Genomic DNA, 24,975 nt, shown 5'->3' with positions numbered 1-24,975 from the left:
ATAGAACAGTTTTAATCTAGAATGTAATCATTCACACTATACTGGAAGTGAGAAAAAACTTTGTTGTCTGGCAAGCTCCGTAGAATTATGAATAGGTTCCAGTGACATAAATACGATGATTTATTTGCATCTATTAATGATTTCTAATACTTTTTATAGCTCAATATATACACATATCATTATATTTATGAGAGACTTGACAATTTATGCCAGTGTGAAATGCGAATTGTGAAGCCCTTTTATGAGTGATGTTTGATATCAGAGTTTTACAATCAAATAAGAAACCTATATTTTTCAAATATTTCTTAATCAACGATTTTTCAATTAACATTATCTGTTGATAACTATGATTAGTAAAGCTGATAGAAATCACTCAACATTTTTAGTATAGGGCATACATCTTTTAGTGAAAGTTATGATGACATGCAATATGATAAGTGACAGAGGACTAGCAGTACATAGTGTAAGAGGGGGTTGCGATATGATTGAAGTGCGGAGGCGGCAATATGCATAACCAGCGGGGGCGGAGGGGGCCGATCAACGCCAACCAAGGCCTCGTGGCGCTGCTAGAGGCGGTGTGCTCCACCCCCGGAGGCGGCCCACCGGAGGCCAAGGTCCTTCGCGAGCTGCTGCCCTTCAGGAATGGAATGAAGTCGTGCTCGTGCCTGCTGCACTTAATTCTGCTACAGGTGAAAGCTATGTGAAAACACACAAAAATGTTTTTTTTTATAATTGAACAAATAAGACATTGATGTTGTCATTAACATATGTGTTTAAAATTTAGTGCTATTCAACATCAATGTCTTATTCTTCCAATTATGGTGAAATATCGCATCATCTCTTACCATACAATCAAACGTTTTCTCATATTTCTACTGAAATGGTGTGATAAAAATATATATTAGCTTCAGTTCAGTTCAATTTAGGTAGTTTAATACTAAATATGTATCATGGTACTAAGTTAAGTACTCTACCGAGTGCGCCATAGGTGTTTTACGAGCTGTATTATTGTGAGATTTACTCCAGCATTGGTTCATTGGCATTGATTTTTGAACGAGCGTTAACAACTAACGGGTGTTTCAAAAAGGACGCACATCGAAGTTTGAGGGAATATATTTTCTGTATAGGGAATATTTTTATCCCCCAAATAACAGTTGGCACTTAGTACTCATTGTTGAACCGGCATGCACCATTTTACATTACTAGTAATACTTAGTATTTACTTTTAAATTACTAGTATTGCTTGTTGGTATTAATTTGTATACTGTAGTGTCTGTGTATGTTCAACTATGGTTTTTTCAAAGGATGAACGTGTGTTAATTATTGAAAGTTATTTCGCATATAAATCTTACTAACGAATGAAGACGAATTCAGGTTGAAATTTCCCAATTCTGCAGTACCTAATAACGCCTCAATAACGCGTCTGATCGATAAATTTCGTGAGACTGGAAGTGTACAGGATCAGAAAAGCACAGGTCGACCGTCAGTGTTAACAGAACAAGTACTGGACAATATGAAACAACGTTTGACTACCTCACCCAGGAAATCACTTAGAAAGTTATCTGTACAGGCTGGATTATCACTATCTTCCACTTTCAGAGCCACTAAAAAATTGAATCTGCGTCCTTAACGCATCGGAGTCGTTCATGAACTGAAGGATGTTGACCATGGGAAACGTATACAGTATTGTCGTTGGATACGTTCTATTGTTAATGACAACGGTATTGACATATTGGATCGCGTTATTGTGGCGTTATTAGGTACTGCAGAATTGGGAAATTTCAACCTGAATTCGTCTTTCGCTCGTTCATAAGATTTATATGCGAAATAACTTTCAATAATAAACACACGTTCATCCTTTGAAAAAAACATAATTGAATATACACAGACACTACAGATTACAAATTAATACCAACAAGCACTAGTAAATGTAAAATGGTGCATGCCGGTTCAACAATGAGTACTGAAGTGTCAACTGTTATTTGGGGGAACAAAATATATCCCCTCAAACTTCGATGTGCGTCCTTTTTGAAACACCCGTTAGTTCTTACTTTTAACTTACTAAAGGCCAAAGTCGTTGTCCGTCTGTTTGTATGTTCTACAATAACTTTAGAAAGAATTGATAAATCAGCTTCAAATTTTGAACACGTATTCTTCAAACCTTTTTACAGGTCAAGTTCGTTGGACAACAAGATTGACTCACTCCTTCGTCCTTTTTCAGGATATGAAAATAACATTGAAAGTGCATAAGAAAAAAAGTTTTTGAGCATTATCATTTAGGCAGCTGGATAATTCATTACATGCTATTACTACAGTTATTACTTTCATTCATTTATCCATAGCATCAGCTGAGGCTATTTGGGAGCGATCACACAGACAGTCCCCAATGCGCTGGCACATGATTTCAGCTGGTTAATATACAACATAATTTACAACTTTCACATCACCAAACTGATATGGGTTGAGATATCAATGTGCGATTTTCGTCATTTACTCTCCCAACCAAGATAAACTCTTCATCGAAATCATGTATCAAATGACCACCTTCTTCTCATTTGAAAAAAAAATGAATTTTTAGTCATATGAGGGTCAAATATATTGAAGCGACAGAGTAATTTTTCATTTCAAATATGATCCCCAGTAAAACCTTCTGTCGAATTATTCTTGTAAAAAAATATTCAGCTGTTTCCATAATTTTCACCAAGTCTTTATAATTAAAGGTTGCAGGTCTCAAAGATTACAATAAAAGAGTTTATGAGCGAGCCCTCCAACCCAGGGGGCTACTGGTTGGATAAGGAATGCTGGTATTCTGTGAATCTCGCTCCAGATGATATTATATCCTTGTAAACAATACTTGCCACACTCGACCACTTGTCACACTAGACAACTTGACACACTAGACAACTTGACACACTAGACAATTCGACAGAATTGGCAGAAATATAGTCTTGTCGACTATCTGTAGTTGATCTTTATGATACAACAGTTCCCTCTCCACCAAAAACCATGTATGGGCTATTCAAAAGATCGAGAAGTTGTGAATAGAAACAGTTTATCAGACTCTTTCTTGATTGTCATTTCTAGGTAGCGCACGACGAGAAAACTGTAACGACCAGGGTCCCTCTCGTCGTGCACAATCTACGCTTCCATTCAAAATACTGTAAATGGAAACTGAAAATGGTAGGAAAGTTACCACTTTCGGCACGGGTATCGCAACTGACCTTGACTTTTCCGGGCTCAAACCGAGATCAGGTGTTTTTATTTAGCCTACACTGTTCGTAAAACGGTATCTTTCCAACCTATACAATGTACGGGAATTGTACGTTCTCTGTGGAGAGTAGCGAAAGCAGCCTGTACTAAAGCTGTGGAGTAAATTCATCTAGTTGTGGGATCATAGCAGGTTATGAGGATGACGAAGTTAGTAGCAACAAGCAAAGCCACTAACTAATATTCAATGCTTCTACTACGTGGTTGCTGGCTGCATCAACCAAGATCAACTTTAATCCCAGACTAACTCAGAATATTAATTTATCGAAGGTTTTACTAGAACACAGTTGCTGTAAGATGCCTACCAGCAATAAGGACTCCTCACCTCATGGATAGTTGAAAACTATAACAGTTCCCTCTTTTTAATGTAGTCCGTGAATAGTCCTGGATCTCGTGGTGTGCCGTGTGTATCCATGCGAAAGGTGAAGCAAGTACAAAGTTATTGAATTCTCCTTTGCAACCTCGACTAATATTAATGAATGAATTTTCTCTAGGTAGTTGTGTGCTGTAAAATCTTGCAACAAGTTGCTACTTGCAAGCCATCGTCTGATTCCATTCAAAGTTGGTCGTTTCACTGTGCAGTGAGTGCTACGAACCCAAGTAGTGAGAGGTACTCGTTGAAAGCGCGTCTTGCTTATTCCCGCGAGGAGGCATTCACCATACAGTTTACAGTTATGGGAGGGGGGTGCTCAGGGGGGAAACTGGTGGGGGCGGTCATGAAGCGGTGTGGGGGGTGTGTCTTGGAGCATCTGCATGCAAAATTATTCGGGAAACTCTATTAACGGCGAGTCTTCGACTAACTTCCTTATTCTATGCCAGTGGGCTCTTCGGTCCCCGGCACACACGGCTGGATTATTCTGGCCAACAACTTTGCTCAACATCATTGTCTCATTGTTTTCTCCCTTCTTCTCTTTCTGCTCCGTTTTCCCTTCTATAGAAAGTGAAGCGTCAAAAAAATAATTTGTTCTGCATCTCAGTTTTATTATGTTTCTCGAGTGATAGTACTATATTGTAAAATAGCCTAAATGAATATATCATTATAATTTTTAGATGAAATATGCATTAGTAGATTAATCTACTGTCTGTATAATTTGTTCATAATGTGCTTTGAAGTAACTCAGCAAAAATGTTTTCGCTGTTTTCCTTACATACCGTATCTGTGAATGTACTTTGAAATAAGATGCCGCTGTACAGCAAGATTTTTGGCAGTTTTCAGAGACCCCAGCAGTAGGCTACCTTCTACTTTTTGCGACCCTTCTCTTTTCCGGTCGAGAGACACGTTTCATTCGGTCACCCTCCAGCTGTGCTCTGTAAATCACGGCTTTATCGGCCGGATCTGTGACTGAGGACTCGAGTGACGATCGACATCCATTAGAATTTCCCCTCTACCGGCATAAATCTCAACACCTCGCCTCGTTTCTGGCATTAAATATTTCGTTGCTGAGTCAAAAACAGATGCGGTACGTCTGTTCGAACATGTAGGCTCCCCCTACTTTTGGATGCTGGCCAGGTTCAATTGGTACTGATGGTGTACCTATTATACTGGCACCTGTTTACCTCTATTAAACCCACTATTATACGACTTTTGTATGTGATTGTTGTAGGCTCTGGTCATCTTGATTTACAATGAAAACATGCAAATGGGAAAATCTGTGAAATCATGGCAAAAATTGTACAATGCCAGAACACTGTTGGAAACATGATTGCTGTTCGCTAATAACTATTTTTTAATATTAATAAGATCATAGATATGAAAATCTTGCTGAATTCTTCGGGAAATTATACAGAAAAAAACTTTTTAAACGTATGTTATAGAAACATTATTATATTGAAACATTATGATTACGATAGAAAATCTGAAAGCACATGGGCATTTTGTATGTTCTTCATGGATAAAACTTCTGTTTGTGAACAGAACATTATAAACACTTGCCGTATTCCTGAAGATTGAGAAACATTTGCTTGAAGTAATGTACACACCAAAATCTGCAGCTCTGCAGTGTCTGTGGATGCATTTTTTAAAAAGATCTGTCGCCGGCTTATGATAAAGTTAGTATGAAAGTTTGATATTATTTGGAAATGAACCTGACTGCACGGCTTTCGATTAATGTGAAAATTGATGTTTTTAAAATAGTTTTTAGGGAGAAATTTTATATGAATCAGATACCAAACATTTCTCCTTTCTAAGTAATCTGGATATATTGAAGAGGAGTGGATTACAGAAATGCGATTTTACCATGAAATCAACCTTCATCAAAACAAATCCCATTCATAGGTAGCGAGACGTGATTTAAGATGCTCAATTTATGAAGATAATAAATAGGAATTTTGAATTTAATGATGTAGAAACGAAATTTTGTGTCAAGAGCCTGTGGAACGTACTTTTTGGGCATAAGAAAGGCTATCCCTGACTATAGTAACTCTAGAATTGAACGAAGAAGGAAAAGAAGAGATAGAAGAGAAGTAGTAGCAGCCTGAAGCCCTATCCATGTTCTTGAACGGAATCCAAGTGGAGGAAATCAAGTGAACAAGACGAGATAAGAAGAGTTTTGAAAGCTCTGCACGACTTCCTTTTTCTGTTGATAAAAAGAGACAGCTGAGATAACGATAGTCACCTCGGGGAATGCGCTCAATAGAGAATCCTGGTTTATAGGTTGAATAATTTTGCAGTATGCTAGCGATAAGAGACTGTAAAGAGCTTTTTGTACTATTAATGTCGAATAAGTCACCGAGTTGAGTTTTATAAGCGGAGGTGATATTCTATTAGAAAATAACAAGCGGATGGGTTATGTAGAGGACCAGAACCATCCATATCGCTTGATCACTGATCACACTAGTGGGATCGAGATCAGAAAAATTTACAAAAAATATTATTAAATTTCTACTTATATGTATATATAATTTGAGAAGGAAATAAATTCATTTATATTCATATGCATTTTGATATCTGAAACATATAATTGAATTTGATATTGTTCCTGCTCCTACTGGAATCACTAAAACGATTGAGTAGCCAATAATTCGCTGAAATGTTCAAGTGTACATCACTATAGATCCCAAGGAGATTAGTACAGTATCATCATGAGAAATTTTTTTTGAAGTATTGTCGTGTCGTATAGAAGAACATTTACAATGAAGTCAGCCAACCTTGCTCAACTTTCAAAGTTTCTGCAAGAGATCCTACAGATATTTCTTGATGCAAAGCCTTGACTGATGCCAGTCAATAAACAAGCATTATCAAACGAAGCGAACATCGACATACGAGACATAAGCTTCAGTTTGATTATACGCCTGTTTACTCCGGGAAGAAGAAGAGAATGCGAGAAATTTACCATCTTCCCAAATTAATGTTGAGTTAGAAGGAAGAATGTGTTTGGAGGAAATAGGGGACTGAAGAAAGATGGAGGTCGTTGTCTCTGTGATTTGAGCAGGCAGAAGTGAGAAGGCAGTTCTCTTTCTTGGTACGAAACTCGTGGGAGAGGAGAACACCAAATGCTGTGAATGATGATGGAGCAGATAGAAGGAGAGAATATTGAGGAAAAAAGCATGTGAATGGGAAAGGAAAATGAAACGACGAAATAATGTAGAATGAAAACGTATATAAAGTTGTGGAAGAAATGAAGGGAGGAAATGAAAAAGAAGATAATGAATAGTTGAATACGTGGAGGAAGAAAATGAAAAATAGAGGAGGGGGATTGATGTGGGAAAAAGAATGACATATTGATGAAATATGATGTAAAAGGAGAAAATAGAAGATACGGAAGAGGAGAAGTTGGAAGATGAATGTGAGCAAGACAAAGAGAGAGAATAAGATATTTGGAGAAGTTGTTTAAGGGAAGATGGTAGATTATTCGTTCAAAAATACTATGAATAGATTACAAATTACAAGTTATGATAAATCAATAGAAGAAAACGGGGTAATATATGGGAAAGAAACATGAACTAAGAATTCAATTTTTTGCTTTTCAATTTGAAAAAATTGACAGTAAGAAAGTAGAAGAGGAAGAAATAGAAGTAAGAGGAGAATGAGGAGGAGGAAATGGATGCATTGAGAAGGATACAAGCAAATCATGCAAAGCATGATATTGGGCAAAATCAATAAGTTTGAAAAGTGAGAAAACAAAAAAATATTAACCAAGAGAAGAAAGTTGAAGAAAATAAGGATAAGAAGATGGAGGAAACCTAGAAAGCAGGAGAGCTAGAAAAAGTCAAAATGTAAGGGCAAGAAGGCATGCGTCTTCCATTTACAACAGCGTCGAGATGAGAAGTTGGCCTATGGTGGTCAGGAGGCTGGGGGAGGGGGAGTTAAGGGCAACCAGAGAAACGTCCAAAATTTCTGAATTCCACGGAGAATTGAATGTTTCTCCGTTTATGTGGGAGCCACAGCTGTATTTCTCGTTGCTTCCCTTTCTGTGCACCGGTGGACTTAGAGTCCAGTTCTAAATCAGATCAGTGGGTCTCTGGCTGCAATGCTCTAATGCGTATCTATCCTAATCTGAGAAATATTTCTGTATTGCAGCAGGCTTGGATACCTCCTCCAGATATGTGCACCAACTATTGATGGTAATACGGTTGGAAAAAATTATTCGTACAAAATGTAAGTATGTGCTATGTATGAATAGCACAAGTTTCTTATCGAAGAATTCAGATAATAGAATATATTGATAACATTTTTAATTCCATTACTTTGGGGATGTCGAATCTTCTAAGCGAAATCTAGTATTTAAATGGTTTTCTAGTCTTGGATAACCTAAGGAAAATATTGTTTTGGAGAAAAATGTTCCCTTTTTAGGAAAATTTACGTTTATCGTCTTCAACAAAGACCCAGTTAGTTCTAGTACAGTCAAATTAATTCAAACTAAGTATTATTCATTCTGACCTACCATAGACTTCCAGACTTGATACTTGAAAATGCATTTACGATTATACTTACATCCGGAATATAAAATTAATTCGTATTACTTGATTTTTATCCTTCCATAATAAATATTATTTTTTGTTATGCAAATCTTTCTTCTAAAACAACCAGAGCGTTCACTTGCAGCTTGTGTTTTCTGTGAAAAACTAAAATTCTCAATCTTCAAAAAAATATTCATATTGATACACTTGATAGAATCTATAAAACTTATAACGTAAATGGTGGAATGGTTTATCGCCGATTATTCGATAAATTGTGGGTTTGGACACCGATTTATATAGTTATTGTTGTGAGATGAAAATGAGTCAATCATTTGAGTGAACATCAATATAATTTTGCTTCACATGAATTGTTAGTACTACATTGACAGTCAGAAACCATAATTGCATGCAAACTCCATTGAGATTTGCATTGGATTCTTCCTGGAAAAAAGCTTTCACACTAGTGAAGAAGAATGAACAAAGCCGGTATAAGATTTTCCCTTGACAACACTCGCAGTGTCGCAGCCCATACGAGATGTCGGATTAGTACATCCGGAATGTTGGCTTATTTAATGGTGGCCGGGAGTCGACTCATTCAACAAGGAAAATATAATTTTTCTCGCTCGCTGCCGCCGCGGAAATTACACTGTAAAATGTACTTCCGTGAATCATCTCCGTACGGTTGCAAATTTCCATCTCTAGTATTGCAGGCAAGATTAATAATCCAATCACACCAAGGTGGTGTTGATTTTTCTACCAGGGACTAGAGAGCTGATTCATTCTTGTTGAAAATTCAATCCCATATGTGGTATATTTCCTACGAGTTGAGGTTGTTGAATTTATAGAGTCGCTGAACAAGTGAATCAGTTTTATAACTTACTATATTTTATAACCTAGTCAAGTAGCTTTCAAATGTTCGAATAAATGCAACCTTATTTCGGTAACTATAATTCTACTTTGTATTAAACTTCTCCTAGACTCTTCAGATCTGATTATATCAGTGCCATTTTATCTTGAAACCATTGTTCTATTCACTAAATAAACTAACAACAATTCTGTTAGGTCACTTAGATAAATGCAAATTTATTATTTTTTGGCATTGGCCGGTTTACACAATGAATTATTTTCATTGAGTGTCTCGTTAAGGATTGTTTCTCATGTATACGGTTTTGATCGCTTCAGTTCTTTTCTGTTCATTGCTGAAAACGAATGAGACTTTCATACATTCAAGGTTCTCACAAGGTTTTGTTTGTATTTTCTTCTCAAACGCATAGAAAAACGTTAAGATTTTCACAAATTCTGTAAAATGATGAAAAAAAAACAGCTGAATTGTCTATATGATGATTTTGACATGGATTATGTTGAAAGAGATCAACTCGCTATCAGGTTAAAACAGAAACTGAACCGGACGTGTGTGAAAGGTATCATTATTTGTTTTTTGTTCCCTGGCAACAAAATCAAACCTGATAAAACTTATGACATAATGTTCGTTGCTGTGTGCTTTCTGTTCGGTACCGAAACCGAATTCAAACCGAATTACCGTTTCAATTGTCGGAAACGAACAGAAAACGAACTGAACCGAACGGAATCGCATGTGTGAAACAAGTGGCTTTCGTCTCCCATTCTGCGCTTCACTGTACAATTCTGTTTTTATCTTTGGAACATCCATTTTCTATTCGTTTTTTCTAGTGTATCAACAAAATCAAAAGTCTGTATAATGGAGTTAATTGATAGAATGTTCTAATTATACGTTTAATATACATCATATCCCCTCATCTGTGTGTTTGGAATAACATTAAACTTGGAATAATATTGCACTAAATCATCAGTTATTAAAAAATCCAACGACTCAATATAATTAATTAATAACATTCTCATATTAGATTGAATATTGGGATTAATTGGCGTTCATCGTTAGCTGTTTTTATTAAATTTTGTATAAATTCATTGCAATGTTCTTCAATAAGTTTCAATTTTTTAATATTGTTGGTTTGTTTGTTGCAGGAGTTCGCAGCCCTGACCAAAGAACTGAACCAAGCACGCGAACATATCCTGGAGAGGGATGAAGAAATATCTGAACTGAAAGCTGAACGTAACAATACAAGGGTAAGTAGAACATAACATTTTCACTTATTCATTTACAACTTATTTATAATTCATTATAAGACGAGCATTTGTTGTTACCCGTACTCCGCAAGGGTATGTTGAAAGCACAAATAGATTGAGTTTAGTTTTATAGTTCCATACTGATATTAAAAGAATTAACAAATGTAATAATAATTCACAATAGAAAAACTATTTGATTTGCCTTTTATCTTACATAATTTTTTTAAAATTATAATTAGTTGATAAATAAATTAAAATACGCCTTGAACCATCCTCGGTAAATCAAAAATCTTTATGCAAAATCTCAAGTTAATCAGCTCAGTATTTCTGACGTGTTGATGGGTCAAACATGTATTTCCTATCCCGCACTTATACAGTGTGCGGCATCATAATTTCCTTTTTTTTAATACTAGCTATGCGTAATATTTTTCAATCGTAGCTTTTTATGCATCTAAAGGTGCGTACAGATATACGCACCGCGAACATGAGCAATTCACTTTCAATCAGCTGACTATATCTGTATTTTTACAGAAACGGTAAGATACAGATATAAAAAGCTTGGCATCAGCTTATTAAAAGTGAATTGCTTATGTACGCGGCACGTAAATATGTACGCACCTTTAGAATATCATCATCAATTTTCATTACTTTTAGACTGACAATATATAAACATTGAAATTCATTTCGCAGCTCTCATGAGTTTTCTTTTTTCGGTATTCACAACATAGGCCTACAGTTTGGCCGAAATCCATGAAATTTCCTTTCTAGAGACACACTTGAGAGTTGGCAGCGTTGTTGGGATTTTTATTAAATTTTTCTCTCTTCCAGTTCGTACTAGGTTTCTACTCAGCAAAGCTTTTCTTACTGGCTCGTTACTTTTTGTACATGTTTCTACTTTCTCCTGTTCTCCGTCTCCTATTTCCATCTCTGCGGTTTCCACAAGAAACCATGTTTTGGTTGTGTTCGTTTCATGTCGAGAAGTTTTGCACTCATGTTTGTTATCGCCTTCTTCAGTTTACTGTCAACTTCATGGAAACACACTTTATTTCTTTTTTTCCTATCCTATCTGATTTTTACAATATTCCGAGTCTCAACTAGTTTGTGCCTGAAGACTCCACATTTATGTGGGCCCTCTTCCTCATTATTACTTTCCTTGCCCTATTACCATAGGTAATGCGATTCAAGATGGCAGCTAAAATGGCGAAAATGTTGTCAAAAACAGGGTTTTTTGCGATTTTCTCGAAAACGGCTCCAACGATTTTGATTAAAGTTAAACCTGGAATAGTCATCGATAAGCTCTATCAACTGCCACAAGTCCCATAGCTGTAAAAATTTCAGGATATCTCACGATATCTCATCTCCCAATTAACGGAATGACTTGCAATTTGGAACTTAGGGTCCTTCCCCTATAAGGATCCGACACGAATAATTTCGAACAAATCCAATTCAAGATGGCGGCTAAAAAGGCGTAAATGTTGTCAAAAACAGGGGTTTTCGCGATTTTCTCGAAAACGGATCCAACGATTTTGATCAAATTCATACATAAAATAGTTATTGATAAGCTCTATCAACTGCCACGAGTCCCATATCTGTAAAAATTCCAGGAGCTCCGCCCCATCAATGCAAAGTGTGATTTTAGATTCCCAATTATCAGGCTTCAGATACAATTTAAACAAAAAAAATTAAGTGGAAAAGATTGAGCATGGAAATCTCTACAATTAATGTTAGTGACATTTTCACCTAAAATTGGAAATAAGCTTGAAATTCGAGAAAATTTGTTTATTCAATAATGCAAACTGTTGGCGACTGTTGATTCTATTAAATCATTCACTATGAAGAGATAGCAGACTCCGTGTGTCTCCAGCGTTATTGTCCTGTCACCAGCTGACAGATCTTTGAATAGTAGACTTGAGATGCGCGTATACACTTGCGTCAGGTGATCAATTTTCATAACGGCAAGGAAAGTTGTGTGAGTGCGCCACACCAGATGGTTTTTCTTGCGATAATTCTAGTAAGTAATGCTAGATGCTTTATACACATATCCATTTATTGATCGAACACCAATAAAATTATTTTTTTACTAATTTGTTTTGTAACAGTAACTAAATCAATAAAAAACTAGTCTTAAATGAAATCCATGATACTACAAACTTTCTTGTCATAGAATACTTTGAAAGGTTAAAGATTTTTCTGGCATCAATATGAAATCAAATATTGAAATCTCAAAATATGTAATTATCTATTTTTGGAATTGAAATTCTAATACTGTTGTTGCTGATGCTTTTATGTGATGGCCTATCACTATTTTGAAGCACATGGAATCTTAAATCTTAATGTTGAATAAAATTTGAATGTTGGTGTACTTTCTCAATTCAATTATGATATTTTATATTATTTGTTAATTTTTTTGTTTGAAAGATTCTTGGAAGAGAACATGTATGATTCAAATATTTGGTAGAACTATTGAAGTTAAACCCTCAAATTCCTATAATTGAACACTGGAGAAACCGTATAAAATCATTGTTTGCTATTGTACTATATATTGATAGTAGTGAAACTAGTTTCTTGTTAATATTATAGATTGACACTATCGATAATTTCCAATAATACTATTATTATGTTTTCTATACTTATAAAATTCTTATCTCACTGACTCACTGATCACGATTTCTGGAAAACTCCTGGACGGATTGCAACAAAACTTGAAATATAGCTTCCTTATAGGTGCTAGGTGCTCACTAAGAAATCTTTTGGCGATATTTTAACTCTAAGGGTGGTTTTTAAGGGTTAAAAGTTCTCTTTTAGCATGTATATTCTTCTTATTCCAATCTCTTAATTATAATTGAAATATCCATACCATATTCACTTTTTGTGTAGTTGAGAAGTTGATATTGTGGTAATTATTCATATTGAATGAAAAAAGACTAAGAAATTGTCAAAAAACCACTGATTTATCAATCATTTATAAATCAGTGGTTTTTTGACAATTTCTTAGTCTTTTTTCATTCCATACCATATGTTAATATAGAACTACTAGCAAGGACCCGTGCTTCGCAAGGATCTATTTTAAAACTTGAAATCTTATTTTAAAACATTGCAGTATTCATAGAATATCTGGAAGAATAGGTACAGAAAGTGACCGGATTATAGCAAAATAAATTTCTCCTCCACCTACTGGCTAAAGTACTTACTTTACTCCCTGAAACATAATACTAAAGTGTCACTTTTTCGCTCTCGGTAGTAAAAAACAGAAAAACTCCCTAGGAAGTAAAAGTGACTCCATTTAAATAACATGGGAAGCATCTCTATTTTAAAAACTTACATTATAATAGGTTAGAAGGTCTAAGCTCAGATGAGAAAGCATAAAGAGGTTTCTGTCATTGAGTCAACTGAATTCAATACCACAACCAGAAATTTTATCAACTCATGAAATATATGTTTGTATGATATTATATTCTTAATATTAGTAGACGATAAAAATTTATACAATTTTTAAAATATCTTATTCTATTCAAAATACCAGCCAACAAATATTTTTGATCTGCAATTCAAATCTGAACCGCGTGATCTGGAGTCAGCCATTTATGGTAAACACCCAGCTGATATAATTGTTACAACTTTAGCCGATAGATAGCGCAATCGGCAGTGCCAATCAGACGGCCGGTTTCTAGGTTTTAGATTTTAGGTTATGTTGTTAGGAAACATTGTCACCAATACGTAAGTTATTAAAATGATTTTATTTGCAGTTTCTATAAAAAAATGTAGATGGAGGAAAAATGTTGTGTACATCACGAGTGAAAAATACTTTTTCTCCCTCAGGAAAATTGTTGCCCTCGGCTTCGCCTCGGGCTTCAAACTTTTCCCTCAGGGAGAAAATGTCGTACTTTTCACTCTAGATATACAAATAACTATAAAATCGATCTCTCCAAACAAATGGTAGTTGAATTGATGTTTATTGTGAGGTGATAGAAATGCGACTAATTTTTTCAGCTTCTGTTGTATTGGATCCTCTATTGCTCTATGTTTCTACGCAGCCATAGCCTTGAGAGAGCCAGTGGTCCTGTCAGTTAATTCCTAATCTGGACTAAATACCACGAGAACCAATCAGAGAAGCATTCTATGAAAAAAAGCCTTCTAAAAAACCCCTGCTCTGATTAGTTCTTATGGAATTTAATCATGATTGAAATTGAACAGGCTTTTGAGCTACTGGACCTGATATTTTCATGTTTCAAAATCAGCTAAAAACTATATCGAAACATAATCAACTATAAAAACATAATATTCCATCAACTGGTCCTTTTTGCTTTTATCCTATACTATTAAACGAGCAATTTCTGTTTATATGTTTAGATGTTCAGATGTTTGGATGTTTAGATATTTAGATGTTTGTATTTCATCGTTCTCGAAAACGGCTCTAACGGTTCTCACGAAATTCAGAGCATAGTAGGTTTATAATATAAAAATTCTATTGCACTAGGTCTCATCCCTGGGAAAACTCGCTGAAGGACATTAAAAGGATAATTATTATTCATCCTTGGAGAAACAGCTGATAATAATTATTTTGTCATCTGTTGATGATGGAAGTGAGTGAGCGAGTTCATGTGTGTGGGACTGTGTCAAAATTATGACTCAGCTATTGAACTTTTGTAATCATTCAATCAGGTACTCAGTGCCGGTTGCAAAAAAGCCGGATTATTTCCAATCCTGATGAATTCCAGTAGATCCATCTTTTTGAAATGGTCTTCTCTGATTTGGTTCACGTGAAATTTATCAGGATTAAAATTCAATCGGCTTTTGTGCAACCGGGCCTTTGTGAGGGAAATTTTTGCATTCCTTTGGGAAATTATCTCAATTTATTGTGATTAGATAGAACATTTCTGTATGAACTATGAATGATATTATAATTTCTTCTCTCATAATAGATTTCTTATGCTTTCGTACTCCAGAGCGAAGCTCGGTCCCCGATATTGATGTCATTACATGACACAAGACAAACCTATTGATATTCATATTAGGTAATGAATCACAAGTAAAATATTGTATTGATATTGATAGATCACAAGTAAATACTAAAGCTCTCAATGTAGATAGAAATTAAATTAAGTTACATGTTAATTTACATTCAAAATTTCATCCCTAAGCTTTTGGTTTCAAGCTAAGATTAAAGAAAGAAATCATTTAATGGCAGTCAATTATCAAAGTGATTGGATGAACTCTATTCAAATTAACATTAAAATGTCCACTTAAAAATTCCCACTTGAATATTTATGGTAGTAAAGTTTGGGACATGAGAAATCAGCCACATTAAATGTTAGACTAATTATTATGAATGGACTCTTATATATAAATGGACTTCCATGGAAGAAAGAATCAGTGGATTGGCTGCTTTTACACTTTTGAATAAGTGAATCGAAGAGTAGAGCTGCGTTTACACCAAAGTTATTAACAAAATGTAAACATTTGATGAACATATGTGTTAGTCAAGTTCCGTTCAATCTAATAGAATCCATAAGGATTAAGTTATCAACATTTTGTCAATACTTAGGTGTAAACCAGGTTAAGCGATAGGCTATGCCAGAAATTCCAGAATAAGCAAGAGATCCATGGATACCAGAGTTAACCAATTCCAAATAAACCTTGATTTGGAATTCTATTTTCAATTGCATCAAACAAAAGCAAAAATAACATGTTCACTGCTAATTTGATAACTGTCAACGATAAATATTAATTCCCAATGGATAAAGTCGAGGTCGACTCTTAAGCCCCACCCAATATTCCACAAAATTCGCTGCAATTAGTCTACTATTCTACAGAGTACTTCCAACACATCAATTAATAATTCAAATGATTAGACTCAATTATTTTCATGCCAAGCTGTGGCTTAATTTCTTTATTTATTACCGATAGAGGGCAGATCATAAGATTCTCCTAGCAAATAGTAGGTTCGTGATACAAAAATTTGAGCTGAGTCTCATCTCTGAGATAACTTGAGAGGAAAAATTGATCATCCAAGTGGCAGCTTATTGAAACAGAAATTTCCATCGTTTGTTGAAAACTAAAGAGAGGAAGAGAGAAGTTTATAGCTGTGGTTATAACATTTAGCAATATAATTTGAAAACATTGCATGATTCAATATAAATATTCCCTGATGTCAAGATGAGTGCATAAGAGCAACTGGGTGACACCATAAGGCATCGCTAACTTTTGATTGCTTTTTAAAATACGCAGTTGAATGTATATTTCAACAGAGGTGAATGTGTCGTTCAAACTGAGGTGATAGCAACGCAACTAATCATCACACTTACTGACAACGATTTTTGGGTAACTAGGCCTAAGTATTATAGAAATGTATTTGAATGAAACTTGAAACGGTCCCATATAGAATAACATTTTCATCGAGGGAGAGCACCTTTTCGGATACAAAATTCTATGACAGTGACGAGACTATATTAATTTATTATTAAAGTTATATTCAGCAAGCAATTTTTGTTTGTATGATGGATCTCAAAAACGATTATAACGGTTTTGGTAGAATTCAGGTTATAAATATTTTACAAAAATAATCTGATCATTCAATTCCCGTAGCGAAGCACGGGTACCCTGCTAGTATATTATATAATCTATGTTCTATGTTCCACAGCATCTATATCTGTGTTATGTTGTCGATTCTTAAGTTCATTATAATTTTATCCTTACGATTTTAGACTTGGTTAACACTTTACTAGAGAAGGACGACTGCGAAACCAGGTTCTCTTATTTCAATAAATAATCGATTAAGGCACGTTTTCTAGGACACTCATCAATCTAATGGGTCGTTACCTATTGACAATCATCTAAAGGAACATTTGCAGTTTCTAGGACAGTAATTCAATCTAATGGACCATTGAATCTATAGGTTTTATAGGAATCCTACCCTAGAAACCGAGTCTAAGACGATTAGAAGTATTCTTGACAATATCATTATTATGTTCTGGAGAGGGTGTTTCAAATGAATATAGGGGTTTCAACTCTTTGTAATATTCATTACATTAATCCTACAATTGTAAATTATAAGTCAAATGAGTGTATAACTCGAACAGTTTTACCATGAGCCTTATAAGCATTTGTCACACGGCACACATTCAGCCTATAGGCGAGCTCTTCCCAAACGTTGATAAGTGTGTCTTCAGTAGGCCTTATTGTAGCAACAGCTGCTTCAGTCCGATTTCTTAATTCAGGGATGATATTCGATTAAATTCACACGATCCTTGATGAATCCCCAAAGGTAAAATCGCATGGCGTTAGGTCGGGAGAAATCGCATGCACATGCGTACTGGTGCCAACAAACAAATCTGTTTGAATTACTTTTTCATTTGACATATAATAATTTATAACTTGAAGTTCAATTTAATAAATTTTTAATGAGTGGAATCCTCTCTATTCATTTATAAACACTTGTTTTATAATTTATTAATTCGAATTACACGGTTGTACATCTCAAAATTACACGTTTTATGTTGATGACTAAGCTTTATAATAGGCCTATATCATGTATGTATTTTCATTGATTCAATTGAATGTTGTATTGGTTGGTAGCTGTTGCTGGAGCACCTGGAGTGTTTGGTGTCGCGTCACGAGCGCTCGCTGAGGATGACAGTGGTGAAGCGGCAGGCGGCCGCCCAGTCAGGGGTGTCCAGCGAGGTGGAGGTGCTCAAGGCACTCAAAAGTCTATTCGAACACCACAAGGCTCTCGACGAGAAGGTAGGACCACATCACCTCACTACTCTTCATATTACACCACTCCTCCATATACAATAAGCAGCAAAATGTTATCAAATGAGAAGTTGTTTATGCTAACTCACATCACATCACCTCACTATTTATAGTGTTGTTGAAATTACCACAGACAAGAACAGTCAAGAATAAATAATAGAAAAGAACACAAGTATCACATATAGGCTTGTATATGTGATATTATCATAGAATAAGCATGCAGGAAGGTGTCATTAGATGGTCACGTTAAAGTGTCGGTCCCGGCTGATGTATAACCGTCGTGTCGTCCATTTACGGCTCAAATTATATATCCAGACTGGGTGGCACTTTCTCGTGTGGTAATCTCCACCAACAAAAAAGCAATACGAATTCACTTTTATAGGAAAGAGTACTACATGCATAATACCTTTATGATGTAACTTCTATAAAACTCCTCAAATAATCACTCCTATGAAACATTGAAGTATTTTCACAATCAATTTTTTAAATAAAAATTATCAGTTTTCTTAGATATCTGATATCATCAGTTGCAGTTTTGAAAGATTGGTTTGTGATGAAGAATCTGAAATGTCTTCAAATCGCAGCTTTTACTCAAGTTATTGATACTTGGATTGATGATGATTCTTTTAAAATGATGATCAAATCAAATGAGATTCTCTTTTGACAAGAAACATAATAAAATGGTCCTGCAGAACCATAAAAGGGGTTAGACATTGAAAAAATCAACTATGGTCACACAATTTCATAAAAAGTCTTGAAAAGAGTATATTCTTGATGTCCATGTACTATTCAAACACAATTTTTCATAATACTTATCACCAAGCTGTAAATTTATTGTTTATCTCTATGTTGGGCATCTTAACCAGTTAACATCATCCTCTCATGAAAAACGTTGAAAGAGAAATATGGAGTAATTGCTGATTTAGCGGTTCAATATCGATATAACAATGGTTTCTAATGCAGATTTGGTCATTAGTTATAGAAAATTTCATGGGGAGACTTGAAGAAGGTGTTATTCATATTGTCTGGTGTTTCAAATGTGCAAGTATTTCAACTTTTCGTTATTTGTTAATTTGTTATCTAAACTACCTAAACATTTCGAATAATATTGAAATGCATATTCCCATTCAAAAGCCAAAACATAACCTCCCTAATCTTTCCTTCCACTTGAAAATAATAAAAAAAACGTTTTTTGAGGAACTCCCCTTCAAGATGATGATATGATACTATTCCAATAGTTCTATTTTTGCCATCAATCTTCGAAAATAGTAGAAGTATGTCTTACAAACATACTCCCACAAATGGGGAGTAAAACTTCCATAATACCCTGAATACGAATTTGATGATTTCAGAGTGACAATAAGAACATATTGATCTGTTTTTAATACAAACATGCACGATCTATTATAAAAGCAATCTTGTGAATGTCGTCTGCAAGGCAAGATTGACATGGACTCGAGTGAGTTGAGCCGGAGAATAGATGTCACTGACAGATGATGATGATGACAATGATGACGATGTCTGAGTGAAGAACTGCGTACGATTGAAAAAAGGGGAACCTCTGTCTGGCTTGGAATCACGTGTCTGAACTATAATCGATCTGCAGTTGGAACAAAACTAAGCATTCAAAGTGATACATTTTGTAAACAGAATTCGAACAAATTGGATTGTACAAGTACCCTCGGTTAGAATTGAGTGCATTCCATGCATTTGAAAAAATGCATGAATGCTTGCATATGCTTGTATGTGTTTGTATGTTCACCATGCCAGGAGAGGAAAATTTATTTAGTATTTCTATTTTCCATTGCTTTCCTGTCATTCAATGTGTACAGTAAAAAACATTAGCTCTGACCAAGAATAGTATATAGATAGCTATACATTATCCTTGAGCTCTGGCTTCCTCACTGTAGTACAAACCTATTATATTCACACTTCAATCGTTTGAAAAAATGATCAAATACCTGCTTACATTCTAGTTTCAATGAATTGCATAGGTTCAGAGTTAGAATTGCATAGGTTCAGAGTTTAGCTGTATTGTAGAATCGATTTGGTCTCAAAAATTGATTTGAGCCTTTGACGTGTTCTTATAATATCTTCCCATAATATAGATTGATTTTTTCTTTCAATAGGCTACTCAAGTTGATGCCTACATTGAAAGACATGTATATACTACGATAAATATTCATAGTTTGAATAACATTGATAGTTGCTGATTCAATGATATGGCCAATCCTGAAGATTCGCATAAATACAAAGTTTTGTAATCTCATTCGAAAGATATGGATAATAATCATCCCATAAATAAATATAATAAATAGGTATGGATAACTAATCATCCCATCCCACTGATCAAACGCTGTTTGTTGTATTATTATTTGAAGAACTCCGTCAAATGTGGGAAGTATCGGGTGTTTGGATGTGGGGCGTTGCCAGGAGACCTGGGGATTATCGGAAGTGAAGAGACGAGTTTTGAACCTTTTGCCCTCTGTTCAACTGTAAACAGGGTGTGGAGTATCAGTGCTCACTCGAGAGAAAGCTGGTAGATCAAACTCGGAAAAGAGTTGTAGAAAAAGGTTGTGAGTTCAGGCTTCAAGGTATTCGATGATTGGGGGGGGGGAGTGTTTGGGTAAGGTTACACTGGCTTTATCTATAGACACTGTTTGGTCACGAGGAGCAGAGATGAAATATATTATATAAGAGAAAAATATATGATATCTCTTCTCTCTGCGACGCGTCTCTTACTATTGCCTGATTGCTTTAGCGGCCATCTTGGGTAAGATTCATTTTATTCATAAATTTTAAATCAAACATTTCTAAAGCAAATTTTTGCTTTCAGCTATCATTTTGATATAATGTTAAATAATAAAAATGCTATTGTTATTTAACAATGAATAACTAATAAATTTCAAAACTCCTATTACGTCATGAAAATCAACTTGAAATTTTTTACGTATAGAAAATGAAAAATCACATAATTCTCACTTGAATATGACGTTTTAGGGTTCTCTCTTATATAAATGAAACTAATAATGAGATATCCCGTTGAACTCCCTTGAATTAAAGCTTTTGCTCGCAGGAGATTCGAGTCATCATATCATAACACCAAAATAGTATGAAATCGTCAATAAATTAGTCAAATTATAATAAGTTTATAACCCACATTGTGTAAATTTTATTGGCTTGATGGATGGCTTTATTGGCTTAAAGATCAGTAATTTAAAAACTCGAAAATCAGTTTCGATTCTGCTCCAGCATGGCGACTGGCCTCACTGTCTGTAGGTGAGGCAGGTATCAGATGGGAAGGGTGGATTTTACATTTTAGTGAGGAGGGTGATGTTTTCAAGAAGAGTATCTCACCATAAAAGTGGAGCCTTCAGCTCAAAGCTCCACCCTCTGAGACGTGGCTGCCGAGATTGAGGAATGCCGCGCCGCGTGCCTCGCGAAACAACAAGCGATGCACACTTCCGGGGGGAACTCCTTTACCCCCCTCACCCTCACTCTGCTGAATTCCTTATTCCAGTTGTAACAACACTCCGTCCGTCCATCCCCCCTCCGAGCAATAACCCTCTCTAGTGGCACTCCACGAGGCAGCAGGCTCTGAATAAACAAAAACTGGTTGCCTAGCAACGCAATTAGGCACCCAAACACAGCGCCGCTTTACCACTTTTCACCGCTCCCCCTCTCACCAGGCAATCAGGTCGTTACTGAAGTTTTTCGGCACTGCGTCTCACAGATGCGTGTATATTGAATAATTTAATGTATAAATACAGACCGTTTTTGGTTTAATCTGCCATGTGTATCTTGGTGCTATCTTAAATGCAGTCGTTTGAAAAAAATGACAATTGAATAATTTCATCATTTTTTGTTTCACGAGCTTCATTTACAATAATTGAATAAAAAACAGGATTTTGCCCATAACCATTTATCCTAAATGAAGTCTCAGAAATTGCTTAAAGTGATGCTGTACCAACATAAAATTTCATTTTTAAGAAAACTTGTAACTATAAGCAAATTTTAATCATACTAAATATCTCTTGGGTTTTTTCAACTCTGTGTATCCGTGTGCCACTATAGATGTAATCTCAAAAAGACTCATTCATAATATTAATACTTATAACTACAAGGTGCGCCAGAGAAACTTACTTATTTGAAAAAATCCCGTACATTCAATTAGTCGTGTAGAGTGGCAGGAGGGGTCACATCTGAAGGGGGAAGTTCTCAAGTTTATCCTCCCTCAAGTAAATTAGCCATCATGCTCTGGTCTAGAGAACAGCGGGCCTTCGCAGTTGGGAGCTTCTTTTCTAATGGACGATCACCTTCCGCGTTCGATTTGAAATTCCTCCCCACAGACTCGTTCCTGGCCATAATTCGATTCTGTCGTGGGTTAACGGGTTAACTCATTTCAGGAGTGTGGAAGTGTCGCTAAACCCAGAAATGGACTTTAACGAACCATCAGAGCTCCAGAAAATACCGAAAGAGTGATGCAGTCAGTTGTGCGTTCGCCTGGGAGAACTGGGTTCGGCTCGCAAAAACGCAACTGTTATGGCAATTTCTGATTCCACTCTTCTTTGTTGCCCTCTCAACTTTTGGAAAGTTAATTCGTCATTACAAAGACTTGAGGAGGGAAACTCAAACAAGGAAAACACTTGTCAGAAAAGGAGAGACTTAGTTAAGGGAGTAGGAAAATAAGCATTTTTGGGAAGAAAAGAATTTGAAGAGAACATGAGATTCATTAGCTTTCTTAGTCAGATTGTTTTCTTCGTGTCTATCAAGTTTTACCGTGATGCTGTATTATGAAATGTTTTCCACTATTAGAAATTTTTTTCTCAATTATATTGTATTGTAAAATTTTAATGAAACGAAGTAATTCCCAACTTCACGCTCTTTTATGCTGGAACAAAATTTTTGTATTATTAAGGAACTAGCAGGTAACCCGTGCTTTGCAAGGGTCTATTTCAAAACTCAACAAACTGAAAACTTGACTTAATAAAATCTAGAAGAATTGAAAATAGGCCTATAAGAATCCTCGGTTGATTAAGAATTTATATGCAACATTTCAAGTAAATCAGTCAAGTAGTTCAGACGTGATGAAGCCTCAAACATAATTTTCCTATCCTTTACACGTGTAGGCCTATAAGCCAGCTCTTTCCTTCATTACAGTATAGAAGATAATAGATAGATGGATTATCAGTATCTTTGAATTAGAATAACTTTTGGAAGGTTTGAGATACCGATGTGCGGTTTTCACCATACTTTCACCATATTTTCTCTTGAATTCTGTATCGAAATCATGAATCATATGACCACCTTCCAATTTAAAAAAATAAAGTTGGATTCAAAATGGCGGTTCAAAAATGGTGGACGAAATTTGGGTGTGACGGAAAACCGTTATTATTTATTATTCGAATAGGATTCCCAATCATACCTATCATCTAATTTTCCTTTTCGAAAAAATGTTCAGCTGCTTCCATACATCAACTGGGAGCATGTCAAATTGAAAACTTGAAAAACTGAAAACTTGAAGTGATCAAATCTTGAAGAATCGAAAATAGGCCTATAACCATCCTCGGTTAATAAGGAACCTATATGCAAAATGTAAACATAATTTTCCTATTCCGTACGTGTATAAGCCAGTTCTTTCCTTTATTATAGTATAGATTATTATGTTGCTTTGATCTGTGATCAGTATAATAATGTCTTGTATCATCTGAAGGTGCGACTACACAATCTGAACCGAACCTCGAGCCGCGCAGCAAACCGTGCATTCCGCCGAACATCGCGCCTTTCAGCGAACATGGAGCATTTATGTTTCATAAAGTTGAAAATCAACTGTTAAACATTCGCCGTACCGTACTCCGAACGCTGAACTTTTCAGCCAATCAGAGTCCTCCATTACAATTCGCCGTGCAGTTCGCTCTACAATTAATCAACAATTTCATCAACTAACCATAAACTGACTGAAATAAATACTTCAATTTCCATGTATTTAATTGATAGAGTTATATAAATCTACAGTATAGGTCATATCTAAATTCACAAAGAGTTCGATTGTTGTTGGCAAGAAACATGTTATTCAACGCAGAAATCATTGTTATTTTAAAAGATAGGATAAGTTGTATAGTTTCCCTTTCAGGGGGAGTTTTGACAACCCACAATACTCATTTTTCACTTGAAGAAATATCGAAAAGGTGCATAGGACCTTATTTTTTTTGTTCAGCTTGCCAAAATACCCCTCATTTCAATATTGAAATTTCGACTGACTGTACAGTGAGTCAATCATTCTATCAGGGCTCGAATAATTTTGGGACTGTAAATTAAATAAAAATGGAAGAGAATAATTTATTTATGTAAGAATATCAGCATCTTTATTCAAAGCCATATTATCTTCATGCGTATTCATATTGCCGATACAGCATTAATATAACTGTATACGTTTATTTAGCACTTTGTCTCAAAAAACTGCTCTAGCTGGAATAGTATATTTCGCACCTAGAGCAGAAAATGAGATTTTCCGGCTCGAAATCGGTTTTCAAGTTCGAGGCCGGAGGCCGAGGACTAGAAAAGATGAGAGCCGGAAAAACATTTTTGCCCGTGGTGCGAACGTTTTTTTCGCCACACACAAAAATAAACAATATGTATATGAGAATAGTTGTTTACTAAGCACTTCCGAAAGCAGAAGTGGAAGGTGATAGCTCTAGCAAATCTGAGGTAATCTGAATATCAGGAAATTGTTCAAGTATTTTTATTTTTTATTCTGATTTGTCTAAAAACCTAAAAGATGATGTTTAATTATGTGGGAGGTTGAGTTTATACTTTTTTATTCTTTCAAATGACAATAAGATGATATTATTATAAATGTTTTAATTATTGAATAATAAACACAAGTAATGAAAAGTTTTTTGATCACCTTTCTTAGTTCCATGTTAGCGGCTGGAAAGAAACCTGTTCTGA

The 24,975-nt window shown here is 35.4% G+C and overlaps 1 protein-coding gene across 1 annotated transcript in view; it reads left to right on the top strand.

The window, feature by feature from the left end:
• LOC111044223 (liprin-alpha-1) overlaps window positions 1–24,975 on the top strand; it is a 306,418-nt gene that overhangs the window by 192,786 nt on the left and 88,657 nt on the right. The window contains exons 2-3 of the mRNA XM_039432367.1: window positions 10,171–10,272; window positions 17,848–18,012. Coding sequence (XP_039288301.1) covers window positions 10,171–10,272; window positions 17,848–18,012 — 267 coding nt within the window. The remainder of the gene's footprint in view (window positions 1–10,170; window positions 10,273–17,847; window positions 18,013–24,975) is intronic.

Source organism: Nilaparvata lugens, chromosome 7, assembly GCF_014356525.2.
Source record: "Nilaparvata lugens isolate BPH chromosome 7, ASM1435652v1, whole genome shotgun sequence".
NCBI lineage: Eukaryota > Metazoa > Arthropoda > Insecta > Hemiptera > Delphacidae > Nilaparvata > Nilaparvata lugens.
Note: the sequence above shows the minus strand (reverse complement) of the source record. Positions and strands in the feature narration are given on the sequence as shown.